General features: G+C 41.7%; 1 protein-coding gene across 1 annotated transcript in view; it reads left to right on the top strand.

Annotated features, from left to right (window-relative positions):
- The window catches only part of CLCN4 (chloride voltage-gated channel 4), a 41,700-nt gene extending 29,855 nt beyond the window's left edge, over positions 1-11,845 (top strand). Inside the window, exons 9-12 of the mRNA XM_075522491.1 lie at positions 265-451; positions 2,896-3,294; positions 9,515-9,731; positions 11,269-11,845. Of these exons, the coding sequence (XP_075378606.1) occupies positions 265-451; positions 2,896-3,294; positions 9,515-9,731; positions 11,269-11,359 (894 nt within the window). The 3' untranslated portion in view covers positions 11,360-11,845. The remainder of the gene's footprint in view (positions 1-264; positions 452-2,895; positions 3,295-9,514; positions 9,732-11,268) is intronic.
- Positions 11,846-22,371: the final 10,526 nt, after the last annotated feature.

Genomic DNA, 22,371 nt, shown 5'->3' with positions numbered 1-22,371 from the left:
GCAGGATTCAAAATTACTTTAAAAAATGCATTAAAATTTTATAAAGCTATTAATACACATGTAGCCATACAAACTCAGTCACTGCAGTAATGTATCTCAGATCACGGGGAACATCACTGTAGGCTGCCAAAAGGCTATGGCTTTCTGAGCTAGCATGTAATAAGGAAACTGGGTTCTCTTACCACTAATAATATATTGTTTGATCAATAAGTTCATTACTAGTCATTTTTGTCAAGGTGCTCACGTGTCTATATTTTATTCGAGATCCCCTCAGGTCTTTTCATTCCCAGCATGGCTGTTGGAGCCATGGCTGGCAGGATGGTTGGGATCGGAGTAGAGCAGCTGGCATATCACCATCATGACTGGATCGTTTTCAGGAACTGGTGCAGACCTGGGGCAGACTGTGTCACGCCAGGACTTTATGCTATGGTGGGAGCGGCAGCTTGCTTGGGTACAGTACCTGCTGATCATTGCTTCGTGCATGGATAACACTGATGTTTGGGGACCTACAAATTGTTTATGAGGGCTTTGTGTTTGTGTTAGGTGTTATGCTGGCATTTCTGGACGTAATAGATGTGACGGGCTAGATCATAGGCAGCTTCCTCAAATGGTCTCTCCAGTGATCTGCCAGGTAGTCAACAAAAGAGAGGCTTGCAGTCACCAATGCCTACTCCTTGTAATCTGCCAACAAGCATATAGAAGGAAAGAAAAAATTAAAGTTAGGCTGCAAGTTTCCAAGAAGGAGTGGTTTTCACTTGGTTTTTTTATCTTTTGATGTAATGAAATCCACTGTAGCTGGACTAACGCTACTTCCTTGTTTAGACTGTGCTCTCTATTAGTGCAGGGAACAAAATTCCCAGTTCTGGCCAAATTTTAAGCTACACAGAGGTAAAAATTCTGGGTCTTATTTTGGCTGTGTGTCACACTGTGGTCAACTGGGCTGTCTTTTGGTTTCTGTTTTGACCATAGGCCAATATCTGATTACATTCAATCAGTAGGATTTATTGGATATAACAGGAATGATCTGTTAACTATTAAAACAAGATCATTGAATAATACCTCACATATCAAATTTCTAGTCACAGATGCACCAGAAATGTTACAAGCATACCATCTGAACATGTTTTTGCCTGATCATATCTTTCCCTTTCTGTACTTGTATGTTCTACCTCCTTTTGTTGTTGATACCATCATTAGAAGATGAAATAATAGTGGGGAGGCATAACACATGATTAATGTAATTGGGTAGATTTGAAATGAAAGATGTACTCAGGGAAGAGCTGGAAAAGTTTCAGTTTTGGAGTCTCATGTTAGAAAAGTAGGATCATTTGTGTGATCAGTTATAGAAGAAGGAAGGGTGTGATTTGCTTGTCTAAATTTAATGTTTGTAATGCAGACATAAACATCTGAGCTAGCTGTATTGATACCCTTCACAGTCAAAACAGAAAAATGAGATACTGGAAAGATCAGTCTCATCTGGCAAAAGACATCTAAAACCAGGCAAATGAACAGATGAATTTGGTCTCAAAAGGGCCTGTTTTTCTCCAGAGATTATAAAGGCAATCTGGATCACCCTTTTGGATGTGAACACCTGCAGCAGTGTAGACACATTAAAATAGCTAGGATGAATTTTACTGTCAAAAAGAGTGAAGCACTTCTTCTTGTCCATAAATGATCTTAATGTTCATAAAAGAAATGATACACAAAAATTCTGCTCTGATATTCCAGCTGATCTGCTAGTCAGCAATCACTTCCTCTTTTAAAAGGTCCAAATCAAGGTGCAGTGATTTTAACAGTATGGTGAGACGTACAGCAGAATGGTCACTGCTTGTTCTTAAGCCCAAGACCTGTCTCGCCTAGAGTAAGAGATATAGAGTAAGTATTAAATGGTCCTTACTCTGGTATCTGCTCTCAGCTTTTCAGAGTCAGAAGTTTAAGGCATTCCTCAGATGAAAGCCTTATCTGGATCATCATGTTAAATAATCAACAATTTAGTTTTCCTGTATGCTGCTAGATTAAAAGCATCTTTTAATGACCTGTTCCTGATTTCTCTCATCTAAAATGGTGCTGTATTTTGAGGCCTAAAAATACCAGATTTATTACATTTACCTTTTGAGCAGAGGCAAAGAAATGTTACCTAATAATTCAGTGATACACACACACTTGTCTGCAGTTATGCGATTATTTTTATCCTTTAATGTAAACTGTACGAGTAAGGAGCCTGCTTATGAAATTAATACAGAAAGACTAGATTGAAAAATACAGCTACAACCCTGTCTACAGCTGCATGCCTAGATGGCCTCAAACCAAGTTGTATATAGTTCAAACTGTATGTTATACTGATATCAAAAGCTAGGGTTTAAGCTGTAACATAGCTCTTGCAGTGGCCCTAAACTATCCTTACATGGGATTTTGTAACCATGCCATGCCGAAAGATAATGCTTAGCTTTCTCTTCAGTATGAATGCGATAGGTAAACTGATGTGAAGGCCAGCTCTCAATGCTCCTACCTGCCCCAGCCATGGCACTTAGCTGATTCTTGGAGTCATTTTAGAGGGCTAATGGCAGGATTCAGTTTTAGTTTCTCAAGTATCCAATATTGCTGATTTTTTGGCATGCTTTCTGGTTTGATAGCTGAGTCTTTTAGCATTCATTAGTTGCTTTTCAATGTTAGCATTTTTGGCTTGAGCAAGTTCACTCAATCTTTTTGATGAAAATTGCAGTAGATGAAAAATCTCTTTCTTCAGTGAAATAAGCCCAAAAATACTTCACAAAGTATAAGGGCAAAGTACTCAGCATGCCTTTTTGAGTGTAAGACTCAAAAATATAAATGAGTTGCTTAGTATGTATACTTCAAGAGCACTGAGGGAAACTTGACTGCTTTCCTTGTTGGCAGGTGGTGTTACCCGAATGACGGTCTCTCTGGTGGTGATTATGTTCGAGCTAACTGGAGGTCTGGAGTACATCGTACCTCTTATGGCTGCAGCTGTCACAAGCAAGTGGGTGGCAGACGCCTTTGGGAAAGAAGGGATCTATGAAGCTCACATTCATCTGAATGGCTACCCATTTCTGGATGTGAAGGATGAATTCACCCACCGAACGCTGGCAACTGACGTCATGAGACCAAGGCGTGGTGAAGCTCCTCTCTCTGTTCTGACGCAGGACAGCATGACGGTGGAGGATGTCGAGACACTAATCAAGGAGACTGACTACAATGGCTTTCCAGTAGTGGTTTCGAAAGACTCAGAGAGACTTATTGGATTTGCACAGAGACGAGAGCTGATTCTTGCAATAAGTGAGTAGAGTATGAGTGTACACAAGTTTGATTTTGATAGGAATTTTAGGATTAGGATAGGATGTTACCAGTGTTATTCACCTTGAAGAATGGATAAATAAGAACCAAACCTAACTTTTTCCCCAAGTCTGGATTTTACTAGTTGCTAGGACCCATAGCTGGAAGCTTTTCTATTGTAGCATACCACCTGGTAGACTTCGGTGGGCTTGACTTTTGTGGGCTTAATTTTGTCATCACTCACAACAGTACAATACAATTCTGCTAGACACAACAGAGATAAACCTGACTCATAAGGCCAGAAGTTTCGTCGGAACCAGATGAAAAGCCACTGCAGTGCTGAGCTTCCTGTAGTATCCATGCACCATTGGTAGCAGCTGGGGCAGGCATGAACCTTTGTCACCCTGTGATGAAGTGCAAGTCCCTGCGCTTCTTTCTGTTGCACTATCTCAATTTTTCTCACATGCAGTCCTTTTGCACTAGGGGTGGAAAGCTTTTCAGCAGAGGATGTTGTTTGGTAAAGACGGCTGAGTTTTGTCAAGCATCCAGTGAATAGCTGGCTGGTTGCCCGAGAGCCTGATCTAGGTCATTACAGGTTTTGACCCATCAGGTCCTTTCCTCGTTGGCCTGATGGCTAGGTGGGGATTGAAAAGACAGGTATATTGGATGAAATCAAGTGTTCCCACCTTCCCCGTACCAGGGTATCCAGAGCTGCAGAGGGCTGCAAGCCTGGCAAATCAACCCCACAGTCCCAATTCTGGCAGTCCTGTGGTGCTGAGGGCCAGCTGGGCAGGCAGGCAGGCTGCTGGCTGGGCATGGTTGCCTTATACTTACAGGGGAGTGGAATGTCTGGCATATCCAAATCTCCTTGACATGGAATTATTCCTCTCTGCACGGGCCTGTTTCATCCCTCTGCTTCAGGCACCTTTAAAAAGCTGTTGTCTCAGATGGAAGCTCCCATATTCTTCCGAAAAGAAAATCCATAAATGGAAAATCAGGGCTATTTTAGAGGGCCACTTTCCTGCTCACTTCTCACAAAGCTAAAATAAAATTTGAAATAACAGTGCTCTTTAAAGCATGTGGTTTTTTAAATGCATATTTATTTTCATCTTCTGGATGTAAAAAGACTCCGTCTAAATTTATATTAATTTATTTAAGGACACTCAGCTGTTACTTGATTCCCTTCTTCTCATCCCATAGCAGAAAGTCACCAATGCTGCATCAATACTACATGCAGAAGAAGAAAAGAAATGACAGAGCCCAGTTTTCTCCCCTTAAAATGTAGTGTGGAATTCTCTTCAGTAAGAAATTCTTTTCTTATTTTTTCCCTTCTGTGGTGTAAGCTGCCATTTCAGTTAGAGAAAATAGTTTATGAACAGAATTCATTTTGCATTTAGTTATATCACTGATTTCTCAAAACACAGGAAAGCAGAACAGGCCTTACTGCCATTAGCTCCTCTAACTGTACAATTGTAATTTAACTTCCAAGGAGTGTGGGAATCTAACTTTTTCATTAAAAGCCCACTATCACTGGTTGCTCCTTTCTCCCTCCTCCAAAAACAAACAAAAAAAAGTCCCCAGGAAGTTATAATCCTCTGTATACCAGTCTCAGTATAAGAGGATTTTAAAGACACCAAGATGAAGTCCAAGGCTGCTAGCTGCAATACCCCTTTCAAACAACTGATTTTCTCAGACGGCTAATCTTCCTTCAGTAGTAACAGAAGATGCCTTGTATGGCCAAGCTAGGAAAGTAAACATGTGTCTGAAGTTTCACCAAATGTGTAAATGCCAAGAGCTGATACCATTTATAAACTAGTTTGTATTTTATCCTGCTTTTGCTAATGATTTTCAAATGTCTTCTGCATTCCCCTGTAAGAAGTAAAAAAACCTTAATTAGATGTATTTAGCCTACCCTGTGTCTGGCTTTTACATTATCTGTGCCATGTCATGGCTGTAACACTTGCTGCCATCCTAACTTTATAGCCTTTTGTGTCTCCTTTGCAGGGAGGTATGTTAGTGAGAAAATTGCATGGAGTGAAGATGCAGAGCCCTCGCTTTAAAAGCAGAAAGATCAGATGCCGTCTGAAGCGAGTCAGAGAAGTCTGAGGAACTGAATCTTTTGATTCAGGTCCTAAATGGCAACATGGCTGAATGGGCTTACTAGGAGATGTGTGAAAAAGTCCAGCTATGCACTGATAACAAAGAAATCAGTTAAAAATAAACTCAGCAAACATTTTAGAGCAAAATGCTTTCCTGTTTGAAAACTGTTTCTTTGACATCCACATTTTCCAGAGGAAAAGGTACTGTTTCCTGATCAGCTCTAATTAAGAGCATCTTTCATAGGATCTGAGGCAGAACTGAGATTTAAAATACAAAATTTCTCCACATAGATGAATTTTCCTAAAATCCTCAGCTGTCAGGGACCTTCAGTGACCCTTTTTCTCTTGAGTGTGACAGCTCCTGGTGTCATTCTGTGCTGACTCTGTGATAAACGGTTAATATTTCCAGTATGGTTTGTGTCTTTGTGACTTAAAGTCTGGATTTGGTTTCACTTTTCTAAAAGACACAGTATATGGTTCCAGTACACGGCAGGGCAAAACACTGGTTTTGTACCATGCTAGCAACTTTTTGATAGCTAATCCTCTTTCACTGAAGGCCAAAGTTGCTTTGCATTTATTGCAGAAGTCACTGCTTATCGTTACCACAGAGTAGCTAATGTGTTGCAAATCTTCACCTAGCTTGTTTCATAGTTATGTTCATGGAGCCCAGGCGGCCAAGAAAGCCAATGGCATCCTGGCTCGTATCAAAAATAGCATGGCCAGCAGGACTAGGGAAGTGATCGTGCCCCTGTACTCGGCACTGGTGAGGCCGCACGTCGAATACTGTGTTCAGTTTTGGGCCCCCCACTACAAGAGGGATATTGAGGTACTGGAGCGTGTCCAGAGAAGGGCAACAAAGCTGGTGAAGGGTCTGGAGCAGAAGTCTTCTGAGGAGTGGCTGAGGGAGCTGGGGTTGTTTAGCCTGGAGAAAAGGAGGCTGAGGGGAGACCTTATCGCTCTCTACAACTGCCTGAAAGGAGGTTGTAGCCAGGTGGGGGTCGGTCTCTTCTCCCAGGTAACAAGTGATAGGACAAGATGAAATGGCCTCAAGTTGCGCCAGGGGAGGTTTAGACTGGATATTAGGAAATTTTTCTTCACCGAGAGGGTTATCAAGCATTGGAACAGGCTGCCCAGGGAAGTGGTTGAGTCGCCATCCCTGGAGGTATTTAAAGGACGTTTGGATGAGGTGCTTAGGGACATGGTGTAGTGGTGGTTTTGGCAGTGTTAGGTTTATGATTGGACTCGATGATCTTAAAGGTCTTTTCCAACCTATATGATTCTGTGATTCTGTGAGCCATACACTAAGTCTCCGTAAACCATAAAATTACTTGCCAAGAGGTAAACATCACATGCGGTGAAGCATCTTTTATTCTCCTGTTCAGGTTCTTATCTCCTGTTCAGCCCAACAGCATCCAGAGATACTGGAGTTACATCTGGGAACAGTATAAGCTCCATCCGTGCAGCACTGTAGCCAGGGAATGAGGTCTTCTGAAAAGCAGAGTCAGGCCCATGCCAGTATCTCTTCTTTCACTGCATTGTGCCATGCAGAATGCCTCCTCAGTTTGAACTAGCTTTGGTGCCTCTATATGACAACATGTTGCACTACATAGAGACATGCTTTCAACCAAGAAGCTTCAGCTTCTTTCTCTGGCCCAATAAATTATGCATCAGCAGTGTGGTGGCCCAGGGAATACTCTGGGGAAGTACTCCAATTCCCTCACACAACTGACTTCTTGGATGAAGGCAATAGCTGTTGAGTCCCGCATCAAATACATGTTCACGGGCAGCTCTCTGCCTCGTGATTTACCCGTACATAATTTCTCTCTTACTAAGTGGAGCACTAGGCATGCTCTAGAAATGCATCCAGTAAAGTGAATGGCAATGCCACTTCCAATTGCTCAGAAATACCTTCAGGAGGATTGCATCCTTCCACTGGTCCTTGTTGAGCAGGTAGGCAGGTCAGGTGGGCAGAGTCACCCTCTGGGAATAGGTGTCTCCATTTTAGATGGCACCTACTTTACAGTCTTACGGAGGGAAGTATTTGACCCTGTAAAGCTCTTCTTAAATCTGGCCAGCTTCAGAGGCATTGTACAAAAGGCAGAGTCTTGGACACAAGCCAGGTGGCCTGTATAATGTACTTTTCCCAGTGTGGAGTTGAGAGAGCAACATAGTTAATGTAGGCTGTGAACTGTGAACTCCTGAATATGAGAGGCCATTTCACATTTGAGAGAACTAATTCACTCTCTAGCTATGACAAGAGCCTTCTGCATAGATTCTTCTGTAAAACCAGACATCGTCATCCATTTGCTTTGCTCTTTGTGTTAAGCTGTATCTGTTTTTCTTACCCACTGACTGCAAAAATGATCTGTTCTTGTTTTACCTTTACCCTAACTCCCCCATCCAGTGAGACTGCATACAAAGTCCACCATTTTTCTGATGCCACTGAATTTGCTCAGTAATACTACATCATTCAAATTTCTCAAGAGAGATGTTTGACTTTGAAGAGTGAAGTCATGGCTTTGGCTAATCACTGTTGTCCAGGGTCATTGCTGCCTCGGGAACAGCAATGTGGTAACTGAAATGCTTTGGGTGCAGCTTCAGGAAGGAAATACCTAGCTGTCAAGGGTTTTTATCAAAGGGTGGGAGTTACCTTCAGTTTGATTAATGTTACCTCTTACCACAGATCATATATCAAAGAACTATGCAGGCATGTTCACACTTGAAATTAGATGTATGAATCAAAACAAGATGAGACAAAGTTAGCATCATTCCTATAAATTGTAATAGCGCTTGTAGTATGTGGGGTGAGAAGGTTGAACATCATATACTGTACTGATATTAGGTTTGAGCCAGCACTGCTCCAGTTCCAGAAATATTACAAGACAATGATCATTAAAGGGAAAAAAATGCAGCTGGAACATGTTGGAAACCATTACTGTCTACACATTACAAGTCACAGGAGCAGGTTTCTGCACTTTGATTGATGGCAATGAGGTCCAAGAATATATACATACGCTTTGAGTATGTCTGATTTGCTGTACTTCTCAAGAACAGAAGCAACCTATATTAATCAAAGATAATAGTTCCAGCCATTTCCAAGAATTTATACAAAAAAGAAGAAAGAGTTAAACCGTCAGAGCCAAACACATGATATGTTTATTCTGGGGAGAGAGCAGTTGTCTAACATTTGGAAATCCATCTCATATATTGGTCATGCCCTGTAGTGTTTAGTAGAAATGAGGTAAACACTACAAAGAAAATAAACCACTTCAATGCTAAGAATTCTTGTTGGAGCATACTTTAAAGTAAAATACTTATACTGATCATGTAAAGTCCACATGTAATGTAAAGTTCACTTCATAGTTTGATCAAAGTACGAATGATAGCCTTTGAAAGTGGTAAAATATGTACTGTTGAGAAAAATGTATCAAACTCATTTGCTGCTATATCATTCCTCCCTTTACTATTTTCCTTTAAGTAGGATGCTAAATTTTTCTGCCCTTTTAAAATCTAGATATGCAAACTCTATTTAAGGCTTTAAGTACAAAACCACAAAGTTCACCCTGCGTGCCAGAGAGGTGTGCTGGTCTAGAACAACACCTATACCACCCCCAGATCCCTGGGATGTGAATTTGTCTTTCCCTAGCTTTGTGTTCATAAATCCATTCACCATGTCCAGATTTCCCCCTCTCCACTGTGAAGTCTGGGAACAAACATACTGCTCCAAGCCAGCTGGGACCATACACAGGCTGTTGACTCCACACCTTTGGGCATATAATGATAGTTTCTGTTGCGATTCTCACAATGGAGGACATGACATATAATCATTTGAATTTAACAGAAATTGGATTAGTGATGTTTGTGAATGCAATGAGCTGCATATTTATTCAGAAAAGCATTATCCCAACCAAGCAAAAGTATATATTTGTAAAAATATCACTTACATTTGCTTCAAGGGAACAATGTCTCAAGGAAATTCAAAGTTGCTCTGTAACCCCAACTTCCAGGGCCTCAATATGTTAAAGACAAAAGGTACTACTACTTTTGCTTTCCAAAGGAGGATAATTTTTTTGTTTTGTTATCAAGCCTAACTCACTGTCTACCTTGATCTTTCTGTTGTACAGAGAATGCAAGACAGCGTCAGGATGGGGTGGTGAGCAACTCCATCGTGTATTTCACTGAAGACCCCCCAGAACTGCCACCCAACAGTCCCCATCCACTGAAGCTGCGGCGTATTCTCAACCTGAGCCCTTTCACTGTCACTGACCATACACCAATGGAGACTGTGGTAGATATTTTCCGGAAACTTGGACTCCGGCAGTGTCTTGTCACTCGCAGTGGGTGAGTAGATGCTGAGTCAAGCACACTTAGAGAATCTGAGGACATTTTCTTCAGCATTAACAAAACCACAGTTTTTCCTGTTTAAAGACGAGTATAGACAGTAGCTAATTAATCAGCACCTCTAAGGCAGTCAAGTGAATATTTTGATTTTTTGTCTATTTTGTGAATAGAAGAATAAGGGAAGCTCACCCAGTGTCTCTCTGGGGCAGCAAAAGAAGTCAGACGCAGAACCAAAATGGCCCTTGCTGGGTGTCATGTTTCATTCTGTTTTCCCAAATCCTTAGTGTATTGTCATTTAGATAAGGTAAAGATAAATACAAAATAAACCATTCTGACTCCCACTATCGTTCAGTTTTCAACAGAGGCAGGTCTGGCAAGTAGTATTGTTTGCAAAGGATGTGCCTGTTTCTAGACATCCAGCTAGATTAGATGCTTGTGAAGACTGTGATAGAGATGTCAGAGGAGGAAAATTAATCTGCTCAGCTTTCTTGAAAGGAAAATGGAAAGGCATATAAACCGAAAGTCCACAAAACCAGCTGAAGAAGTGTGGGCAAACGTGAAATGAGAAGAGTAAAAAGCTGTACCATGTGCACTAGAAATAACATCCCATAATTCCAATGCGATTTGAGCTATTTTGGGAGCATTGCTCATTCCAGGATCTAGTGGTAAAAAGAAACTTTACAACAGGATAGCAAAACCAGAGCCATCATTTTCAAATGCAGAAGACTAAAATTTAGTCTTCTACGAAAAGCCTTTCTGTTATTCAAATATATTGTAGCTGTTACTATCAATGCAGTGTCCTCAGCATTAAGAAAATAAGGACCGATAAATCGTTATCAGGATACAGATTTAGGTCCTGATTTTAAGTGCTTGGGTTTGGAAATTTTGATCTTCAGTTCTAGCACTTACAAGAAATGAAAGGTGGAAAAACTATAACATAGTTTCAAAATTCAGTGTCTTGTGGCCTTCAAGGACTGGAAATAAAAGCCCTTGAATACTGAGGGTTAGGAAATTTTTGACTCTTGGGACCAGACACCCCATAGGCCTCATCTTTCTTGACACATATAATTCATTTATGTTCACATAAATGAGAAATTATGTCTCACATTTGAAGGAATTACGCTGTCGGACGGTGAGAGTTTCAGAAAGTCTGTGCTTTAGCTTAGTTCGTGTATTACTAAACCCCATGCCCTAGCTCAGGGCACTGGTGCCTTGGTTTTGTGCTCTTGGTCCTCTGCAGCCTGAGCCTAAGGAAACTCATTACTTTGTTGTCCAAAGTGTCAATAGTTGTAGCTCCTCACTCATGTTCCCAACAAAAAGAGGTAACAACCCAAAATACTTCACTTAATGATCATGGCCAGGGTAGTAAAAATACATGAGGTGAGAATGCTTTTTATAAAAGATAATCACTGGGGAATGGATAAGATGGACAGTGCTATATGGAAGCACTCACAAAATGTCCCTGCAGCTGAACGGGGGGAAAAAACGGATGATATATGAGATGATTGTTGACCTTTCCTTTCCTTTTCTCCTCTAGGAGGCTGCTGGGTATCATAACTAAAAAGGATGTATTAAGACATATGGCTCAAATGGCAAACCAGGACCCTGAATCTATCATGTTTAACTAGACTGGTAAAGGAAGAAGAAAGTAACCCCGAAGGAATCCCTTCTAGATTAACACAAAGGCTATGTTTGGTGTTTCATTTTGTTTAAAGAGAAAATGTAACATGTATGAGGAATGGCCCAATATGCCTCTGACAGAGGGAGTGGATGGAAGATGGCACTTATTTAATGAGGAAGGCAGTTTAGAAGCTCTGAGCAGCTGCAGACATCAAGCTGTGTTTCCTTAATGAGATTCCCAACAGCTCAATTGGAGTGCTGGTGGGTATAAGTGATGTAGTGCTTAGAGACAGAGCCAGGAGTGCCAGTGGGATGCATCAACGTTCACAGTAACTCTCGAGGCAGGTGTGAAGACGAGCAGACACTGTTTATGTATAAGCTGTTAACAGATATAAAGATCTGTGTTCCAAACTAGAGGGTGTGTATGACTACGTCAGTTGTTTTTGTTACTGAAATCATGGCTATTTATTTGCTACTGAATGATACCATTTTCATGAGGGAAAAAATTGTCATATTTTAAAATGAAAAATTTTGTCATCTTCATTTATTTTTGTAAAAGTTAAGTGAATCAGGACTGGAGTTAAAGGAGTAAGAACATGCTTCAACTCACTTCAAAACATAGTGTCCCCTGCTCCCAGCTTTAGTCCTTGGAATTTTATACAGTTTAGCATTTCTGTCAATCAGCTTCCCTTGATTAATGTTGAAATGTGACTTACTTGTAAGGATTTATTATTTCTCTATGCAATTTTGCATACAGGTACTGTAATATTTAGTATTAAGTGGTTTGCTGTGACAACAGGAAAAAAATAGAAGCCTGTGGAGGAATTTTCAAAGGCACTAAAGGGAGACTGGTATCCAGCTCTCATCAACGTTAGTGACAAGTGACTGAATCCCTCACCTGTCTGCCCTTGTGTACATCATCATTTTTCACAAACTAATGAAGTTCTGCATTGATTCCTGATTCTCCATTTAGTTCATCATTGCTATTTCTTGGCATTTGTCTGCACCTGCCAAAAGATTGCTGAAGTTAATTTAACAGTTACAGACATTTATTCTGTAGCAGATCTACTCTTTATGCATCTGCCAGTCATAGGAATGTGGAATCCATCCCCACAACACTGTGGCTGGATAAGATCAAATGGACTGAGAATGCAAACAATGATAGCAAAGCTTTAATTATTGATCTGTTTGCAGCAAGAATACAAGATTTAACAGCCCCTGGTAGGGACCTCCAAGTCACTCAGGTATAAATGCTAAATTTTCCTAAACCCTTGTTCTGGTTCTGTGTGAGATGCACAGTCAACATTGTCTGTGTTAATATACAAGCACTTTACTGCTCTCAGTAACAGAAGACCAAATTCTACTCTCAGTAACACATAATCCACACTGTCCAGTGCTCGCTTTATAACTATAAGCTTAAAGATTGGAGAGAGGCTGCATCCTAATTTAGATGCCCTGAATCCTCTTCAGACCCTCCAAGAATCTGGACCTTCATTTAGGCATCTAAGACATCTGGTATTTTTGTTCAAATCCATACAGATACCGGTAGCTCAAGTCCATTGGGTCCAGATGGTCTTCATGGACAGAGATGAGGGGAGTCCTTTCATGGCAGAAGAGCCTGTTGCTTACTCCAGACAAAAGCCAGACTGTTGATCCAACTTGTAGGCAATGTGCATGATTATTGTGTCCCTGAACTGAGACAACTAGCCAGGTGCACCGTAAGTTAGATGCCCAAAGTTACATGCCACAAATTCCTCCTCTTATCTCCAGTGACCCTGCTTCCTTCTGGCATGTGTCCCACTGCATTCACACAAAGTATGACCCAAATTGTTTAAGTAAAAGAAACGGAAGTAAAGGCATAATTTTAATCTGCTAAGTACTCCATTTAACGATAGTGTTTGCAACAGACTGACATAAATATATATAGCTCTGGCCAAAGCCCATAAATATTTCAGTGTATACTTTTTGTTACGTGAACATCTGCAGTACAATGTTTTATTAAAGGGATATTGTTAAAACTATGTAAACTACAGAACTGAGCAACCCTTTCCCTCTGAAAATAGGAAATACAACATAATATTGTTGTTTCTTATGTTTTTCTGTGAAGCTATCATCAGCCAAACTCATAAAAAACCAACTGAGTCAACAACCAAGCTCATAAACATTGGATTCCCTCATCTGAACAGAGATGCCATCATAAAATCAGTGCATTCCCACAACTAAACCCAAAAGGGGCTTAGTACAAATGTCAGTTCCTACCCAAAACTAGAATCTAAGAGATGTGGACTGAGATAAATAGGCTGACTTTTGAGGGCAATCTTGTTCTGAAATTAGAGCTGAAGGACTGTGTTCTCCTTTTCACTTTTATAGCTCTTAATGTTAATACATACATATTTGACGAACACTTTCTCCATCTTCCTGTATGTTTACATAGGAAACAAGTGTGCGTACTCTCCCCACTTGAACACTAAAATACCTCTTTTGCTCATAAGCCAAGAGAAATACATTGAGAAGTGAATTTATCTGCTATTTGAAATCAAACTCAAGGCTTCACGTATGTCAGGGAAAAGGAGAGATCTAAAACCTTCTCTGTTAGCCAAGGAAATTTCAGTCCATGCTGCATTAGCATGTAGTCCATGGCAGGGCTAACTCTGAAGAGCGTTGATAGTACTGAGGGCAACGTTTGCTAACAGGAACCAGGATGGTATATCAACACCGAAAAAATTGTCATTTCCTGAGAAAAAGACATGGAGTCACCTAACTGAGGTTAAACTGGCCATGAATACAAACTCACTTGGGCTATCAGCTTAAAGTCAGTCTGTGACTATGCATAGGCATAAACTTTTGTAGCTAATTCCCATTAATACCCAGAGGCCTGATCCCCTAAAACCAAGTCAGCCCTGTGATAGCTTGTCACCTTGTCTTATTAGACTGCATATGAGGAGCCCTCGGGGCTTAAGAACAGGATCCATAAAACCAGCATGAAGAAACAACAACAGAAGGAACTGAGATTTATGCACTTATTGCGGGTGCAGTTTGATCCTGGGACTACCCCCCAAGCTGAAGGCAGGTAAATGGAGGTCCAGCTCTTTTCTATCAAACACATTCCTCTTTACATGGAATGCTTTAAATATCTAAGGGGTCAAGGAAAAAAGCTTTGGATGTGTAACTGTACGTGAGTGGTTAGACTGCTGCTCCTTGTTCAAAATATGTTAAACCCCCTTAGAGCAGGGACTGATACCTAGCTCTCCAGAAATGGCATAGCCATAGCTAACTTCAGCTGCTTGGCATTATCAAGGCTGAGGTGATGCTAGAATGACAAGAAGGGTTTTGAAACTGGACAGACTTTGCTAATTAGAAAACTTAGCACTTCAGACACTTCCAGAGACAGTAATTGGCTGTAAGTCTTTCTGTTGCACTTCGTCCGTGCTACAGTCTTCATTGCTCTTTTAGCTTGAGTGGCTGAATGGGGAGCACTCTTAATATAAATTAATAACATGCTTTTCTCAAAAAATGCAGTTCTGATGTAATGATTTAATGTATTTCCCCGTAACTAGCCCATTATCAGTCAATGTTTTCCATCTGTATTCCCAAATATGTCTCAGGAGTTGCTGAATAGCCTCCAAGAGGCATAGATCTCAGCCTTAAGTATTTGTTTGAATTTTTAGAGCTCAAGATAGTCACGTAGCCTGATCAGTCTGAGAGTTACGTAAGTACTTTAGTATATAGTGCTCACTTTATGCAACCTCAGTTCAACCCTCGTGTTCAAGCAGTTGGACTTTGAAGATGTCAAACTAAACAAGAGAAAAAAAATCTTTAAATGATGCAAGTTCAGTATTGTACCTTTGTTTTGCATGAACTGTGTTACAGTTACATTCAGCTTCCAATGTGCACTTGAAACAATCTGTACCAGAAAGTTTATTATTAAAGTACAGAACATGGATGACATTAGCCAGACCCTTTGGCAGTCACAGTGTACTAATTATTAATTCTTATGCTTTGATGAAGCAGGGAAAGAATGTTTAAGAATTACAGGAGACCCGCTGATTCTGTGTTGGAATTACACTATGAGTATTGTTTTGCTTTGGTTTTGGTTTTTTTAATTGTAGAAAACAGTATATATGTTGCACCTTATAAAAAACAATGTTTGGACTCTATTTTTTAAATAAAACTGACTTACAGTACTGGAAACATTTACTGAACATCTTATTAATTGGAGAATTATTACACTTAATGTCTCTGTATGATTTTGATGTTTCCTTTTCCCACCTATAGGGATAACTCAAGCCTAATGAATGATTTAGGATATCTAATTCAGTTATGGGTTAGCTAATATTAAGTAGGGAGTTAGTAAAGTTCATGCAGTGGAGTTCAAAGAATCAGCCTTAACAGTTGGCTGTTTTATTTTCTGAGAGAAATATTTTTTACTTTAGCATCATAAATCCTTTATTAAAGAAATCTAAAAAGAGAAGAAAAAAATTTCTCCTACCAAGTTGTTCTGTTTACAATAGTCATGAAACTTCTTTAAAGCTAGATGTTGCAAAGCCCTTATTTCAGTTTTTGTGTATATTTTTCAATTGCACTTTAATTCAGAGCTAAGCCCAAAGACTGAAAAGGGCAAGTTCAATCATACCCATTATAATTGGATGAAACATCCCTTAAATCTCTGTCAAAGACTAACTTTCAGGTAGTAGCAAAGAATATGGGCTTCATCCAGATTAACGTACTAACCAAGCAAGTAGAAAGGCACTGTGGCTTTGTGAAAATGAGACATTAATCAATCATTTCTCCAAAAGAAGCATTACAGATTTCAAGACATGCTCCAGAGAACAAGTTTGATAAAATTGATATATCAGCAATATCTTAATTTAAGATTTCAGAAGCTGGTGCTGGAGTCCTAGGGCCTCCAGCTTCTTCCATGGATTACTGTGGCCCAATGCACACACTGAAAAGCCAGGAGGCATCAGGCGTGCAGCAACTTAAATACGTCGTAATAGTTCCTGTGGTTTGTAGTTGGTCATGAGGAACTGAGCCTTAGACTTACCTGTCATCACTTGCGATGGCAGAGCTGGGAAATGGAAGAGAAAATGTTGAGAGGAATTCAGCACTGCCCTGTTACAGCTGTGCACCATGTATCCTGGCCTAGGTCCTCATTTCGTCTAAACCAAATAGCCTATTGCCATCCATGTGCCTTTTTGCTCCTTTAGGAGGCCCTTCCTCCCCATATATTTCCTACAAGCAATATTATTCCCCTGTGCTGTCCTGCTCCTCTACTCCAAATGCGATCTTGCTTCCAAGTCCTCTCCACTGTGGTGGCCCAGATGCCCACCAAGCACAGTCTTACAGACACTGTATCCCACACAAGAAAGGTGCACCTGTGGTGGATGGGCCCCCCTCACGGCATACAGGATTTTGTATTGCTCCCTGCTGGAGGACACAGCAAACACGGTGTTACTGGCACTGGTATGCTGCACTTGGTTTTTTGATTGGTTTTGCCTTGCTATCTTAACGCAATACCAAAAAGATTAACTCTTCAGAAAAATAGCTGCTGCATTTGCACAGGTCAATCTATATATGTTCACCATCTCAACCAGTAACTAGTGAATTCACAGCGAAGGCAACCAGGAGCTGGGACATGACTGTGAGAACTGTACCGTGAAGCAGTTACGAGCTCTTAGGCAGACTGAGACAGGAATTGCTGACCTGTAGCTGCAGCATTTGGTCAACTCTGCATCCTTCCTTTAATCTTTCTTGCATTCTGAGCATAATTAATATGCTCAGTTTGAGCACATTATAAGCACAATTTGAGCACAGTTAACGATTTCAACCCTTGCTATCCTCAGAATTATCTCGTATAGTCAGGGTCAAAATAATCTCAGTGTTCCTATAGATACAGTGCTTTCCCCAGCCACAGCAGTTAACTGGTTAGGAAGACACTACCATACGTAATGGTCAGATTGGGGAGAGTCAGTATTTGGCACTTCAGCTGTGTTTCAGTTGAGAAATTATTCTGCAGGTTGAAAAATCAGTGCATGGCTCTTTGTGGGGATTTGCAAAGCCCCTGTGGTCCATTCCTGGCTTGCACGGCATTCAGAGCAATGTCTGCGTGGGCCAGCCATCATTTTATAACACATACCCTACAGATTAACCAGCCTTTCTTAATCCACAAAGATTCAGTAAGGGGCACAGAAAAAATGTGCAAATTGCTTAGGAAACTATAGTCAACTATATTAGCCAGAGAGAGTCACTTTGTTGTCTCAAAGTTATGTCCACAGAGGCATCTAACTCTCAGGAGAACCATCCCCTGTGAAGTGTTCACTGGCTAGTTTAATCACCAGGAGGGAGTAATACCTAAAATAAAGCTAAAATCATATGTGTTTCTATTGAGTACAACCAATGTTATCATTTTTCTTTCCTAATGTATTCTAAAAGACAACTTTTTCCCCCTTTGAAGTAAGCTTGCTCTTTCAACAGTTGTTAGTGAGAACTGGACTGTGACTGTGCTGCACATGATTTGATGTGGAGTGCTGCAGGGCTGGTGCGTCAAATGTTAGCTGAGTGTTTCTCCTTTGATAAATGCAGTAGAAATGAGTGGCTGCAATAATTGTGCCATGGGAAAGGACCTTTCCAAATAATTAAAAAGTGAGATGAACTGTAGTTCTCTACTTCTAAAGTTTGCCACCAGGTAACATGGAATTTTTGAAGACTTGTGATTTATAAAGTATATTTATGTTTAGATCATTACCAAAGTTGCATTTTGCCTAGAGACAAATTTTACTCACCAACTCTCAGATTAGAAGACCACTAGGCACCAAAATCACTGAATGAATTAGAGGGGACAATCAGACTCTTGAAGTCCCCAAGCCTGGGAAACGAGACACCTAAGATCTGTTGCAATTCAGAGATGAGATGGAGGACATCATAAACTCTACCAAAGGCTCAGTCAGCACTGAGTTCCTGAAGAAAACAAAGCACAAGAGGTGCCATCACCAGCCCTTTCCTTTTTCACAGTAGCCTCATGGTTAGAGATTCTTGGGATCTGGTGGGGCTGGGATCCAGTTATAATGTTACATAAATGTCCTAATCCCCATAATACAGATCTACTAGCTGTTGAGTGGCACCTGGCCTCCTGTTCTAAGTGCAGCTCACTTACCCCAGCGCAGCTCTTTCTTTGCTAACTGCTGCTGCTTTGCTAACTGTTGGCTTTCTGGTAAGCCAGAAGGAGCATTGCCCTACAAGCATTTGTAGACTTCTCCTTGGAGATGTCTCAGCTGGCTATTCTGAGCAATGCTGAGATGCAGACTCTGTATCTTGATTTTTATTGGGAACTTAGGCTCCTGCTTATACTCTCATAACTACTACACTGGGCAGGAGTCCATCACAGTTTTAGACCTTACTGTAGGCTGAACACAGTACTTGGCTTCATGTAAGTACAGTTACAAGAATATAATGGACAAAGTCTGAGTTTGCCTCTGTAAAATTCCTCACTTTTGAAAATCCTGGTTTCCAGACTGCTAAACAGTTGCTTCACAGTTTCTCATTCCTCAAGGTATTTCACTGGCACAGAATATTCAAATGGTCAAATGGTTGAAAAAACCCCAACAAACAAAGCCAAAGAACAGAACACTTAACAGCCATTTGTCATTGACAAGAATATTTAATCTTAATCTCTGCAGTCACTGCTTGAGATCAATCATCATTTGGATTATTGTAATAATTCATGATTTTTAATCTCTGTCCTACATTTGAGCACCTGTTTCATCATATTATTTACTTATTTATTCAATTAACTAATTCAAGTGGTACTATAATTAGAGATAGAACAAAAGTATAAACATAGTCTGGCTGAAGGTTTTCCACATCACAGATAATCAACATTGAATCTGAATTATGTTTTGGCCACATCTCAACTTTTAAGGAACCCTACCACAAAGCAGTAACCACAGGAGCACAAGGAGTAAGTCATAATCTCTGCTGCACCTCTCCTTTCCAAGCCTGCAGGAATGAACGTACATGAAACCATTCCCTTTCTCTCTGCCAGGCTGGGTTTGGGCAATAGAAATCCCTGGACTTTCAACAGCTACAGCAACTCCTTTTTAGTAAATCTCGCCATGCCAGATTGCCTCCTTCCAGGTACACAGGCAGCGTTCCAAGTGTACCAGTTTTCCCTCTGTGTAAGAATAATCAGGTAGGGCAGGTAACTAACTCCCCCATCTCCCTCCCTCTTTTCTCACTTTCCTGCTCTGCTCTGAATGCGTCTGCCTTTCTCCTCGTTCAGCCTCCAGTCCCAGCCCACTCTGCCTCCCTGCTGCAGCTTTTCTGTAATAATCCAAAAAACCCCAAACAAATCAACACATCTGCTCTTTCTGTTGAAGTGGGAGTATTGTGCAGAACGCAAATCTGCCAGGAACAAAGTCATTAACTAAGCAATAGTCTAGTTCCCAGCATTATTTCCACTGAATAAACATTCAGTGCTGGTGAATTGTAAAAGACAAGCTGTTGAGGGACCAGGACCAGAAGCCAGCTTGCTCATCTGATAGCCTGGTACATATAGATCACAGTAACAGATTCCTTCTCATTTGCTCTTCTTCTGGCTCCATGTTATACTTGGTGTTCAAGCTTCAACAATATTGGTGGAAAGGGGGGATTATTCCCTTGCCAAGATACCTTTTTCTCAGGACAATGCCCCGTTCATGAGGGTATGAAGTATTTTGTCCTTCTTACTGAAGTTGTTTCATTCTCCCTGAAAATATCCATTAGATCGGGGAATAAACCAGCCTTTTTGGCAGTGGTTACATTTGCTCACTGGATGGAGAGGCAAGAACTGAACCCAAGGCTCCTGCCTCCCAAGCGGATGCTGAAACCCTTGAGATGTTTGTGTTCAAGAGGTAGGTCTGTGTGCACAAGGAAACAAGGGAACTGTGAGAAGTGGCTGGTGTAAGTTCCAAATGCAGACGTTGTGAGATCCAGCTGGACATTCAGCCCAGAATAAGACCTGTGGAGAGGCAAAGTTGAATGCACATCCATCCTCCATCTTTCTAACAGGAACTACCCCACCAATACAACCAGCACCTGCAATTTCTACTGTAGGTCCCCAGAGTTACACTAGAGATGGTATAGGAAGTGGAAACCCTTCACATCAGCCTGTTAACACTGACCATCCTCTCCAGTGTAAAAACCTGCAACAGCTGCGATAGACATGGAGGGAGCGAGGGGCAAGACTAAAATGTTTTGCTATGGCAAAGGGGCATGCTGGAGCATACGCAGGTGCCTGGTGGCCAGCCCCTCACAGACAAGTATGGGACCTGCTCTTCTGTAGATCACACAACGTGGTGCCACAAAAGGCACCCTCTCTTCCCACCCATAAATGTTATGGAAGTTTACTCTTTCTTAAATGGAAAGTTGCAACTCCCTACTGACACAAGGTAAGGGACAAGAAACAAGCGGCTGTCCCTTTCCACCCCTGCCAGGGTAATGCCTTCATCCTGTATGCTCCCTCAGCAACATATTTATTTATTCACTTGGTTCCCGGCACAAAGAGCCTCCAGCAAAGCCTGACCGGCACCACTCCCTTCCCTTGAACCGCTGGCACACCACGCCCCACGCACAGAAACACCAGGAGCTCGTCTCTACCTAGAGCAACACGCAACAGAAGTTAGAGCAGCAGCGTGGACACCTCCTCCCCAGCACAGCCGGAGGCCGTTGCCACCACCACCTCCTCCCATCTCCATTGTCCTGGTGCTGTAGGGCTCTGGGAACAGAAATGCCCAGAGGAAAAGGTGGAGAAGTGCGATACTTGGCCAAGGATCCTCCCTGTTGGGACTGACCTTTTAGCTGGTCCTCAGAAGGCCTGGCTGGCCATTTCCTTCCCACTGCTCCTTCCTGCTAAGCTCACAGCTTGTCAGGGGAGGAGCATTCAGTGAGTAACTAACTGCATCGCGCTACACAGCCATACCAGGAATGGCAGTGAGCTTACTTTCTTACAGATGCACACAGTCGGCCTTTCCCAGATCAAGGGAAACCCAAATCCATTGTCACATCTACCAGAGCTCCGACTGCACCGAGCATGACGGGCTGGCAATTTATCACAGCAGCCAGCCACTGTCTATCCTCGTATTGTTCCTGCAGCGCCAAAAGGGCCCCACAATTGTCTTAATATTTAGATTTTTTTATCTGAGCTTCAAAGAGAAGATCTGACCTGTTATAAGGGTATTCAAGTACCAGAGGACACTTGAGAGAGGCCAAGGCCCTTGTGTGCATGAGAAGAACTAGCCGCGGCGCACGGGCGCTCTGTGCTGCCTCTGGGCCAGCAGACGAGGTTTCGGGGCCCCCTGCAACGCCCTGGGGCAAACGCTCCTCTCACCCGCTGACTGCACCGATCACTCACCCTATTTTTGTGATCCACTGGCTCTAGATTCAGGCCACAACAGGTATTAATCGGTGCCAGGGTAATGAGGAGGGATTTAGTTTAACGGCTCCAGCGGGTTCGGGCCGCGGAGGCCCGGCCCACTAGGTGGCATTCACAGCTTCGGCTTGGCGGTACCGGTGCCACAGGCCGTGCGCGGGCTGACGAAGGCCGCCGGGCTGTCCTTGCCGCCCGCTGTCTTCTGATTCTTGTAGGAATCAGAGCTGTGTAATTGTTTGCTCTAAACGTCTAGTTTTTTCTCATGAATTTTCTTAGATATGCCAATTAAAAGCTAATACTTTTTTTTTTTTTTTTTTTTAGCTCGATATACCGATACTCTTGGAGGGAAAGGGAAAGGAAGAGGAAAGAAAGAAACCTTTTTCTTTGTTTGGACTGTTTGGCAGGGCTAAAACGAGACTGTCTGCTTTGGCTTCTTAAACTACATCTCACATCTGTAAAAACACAGTGGCAAAAGGAGGAAAAAATAATCTGCAATGCTTTCCTGGTGGTTTCTGTGAGGCTTTCATATAACCAATACGTTTTTCATCAATTATGCATTTAGGTCACAGGAAGAGTTAGAAGAAGGAATTCCTTTGCCATTTCAAAGTTGCTGTC

This window comes from Mycteria americana, chromosome 1 (genome assembly GCF_035582795.1).
Source record: "Mycteria americana isolate JAX WOST 10 ecotype Jacksonville Zoo and Gardens chromosome 1, USCA_MyAme_1.0, whole genome shotgun sequence".
In the NCBI taxonomy this organism is placed as follows: Eukaryota; Metazoa; Chordata; class Aves; order Ciconiiformes; family Ciconiidae; genus Mycteria; species Mycteria americana.
This window is presented reverse-complemented; position numbering and strand designations above follow the sequence as displayed.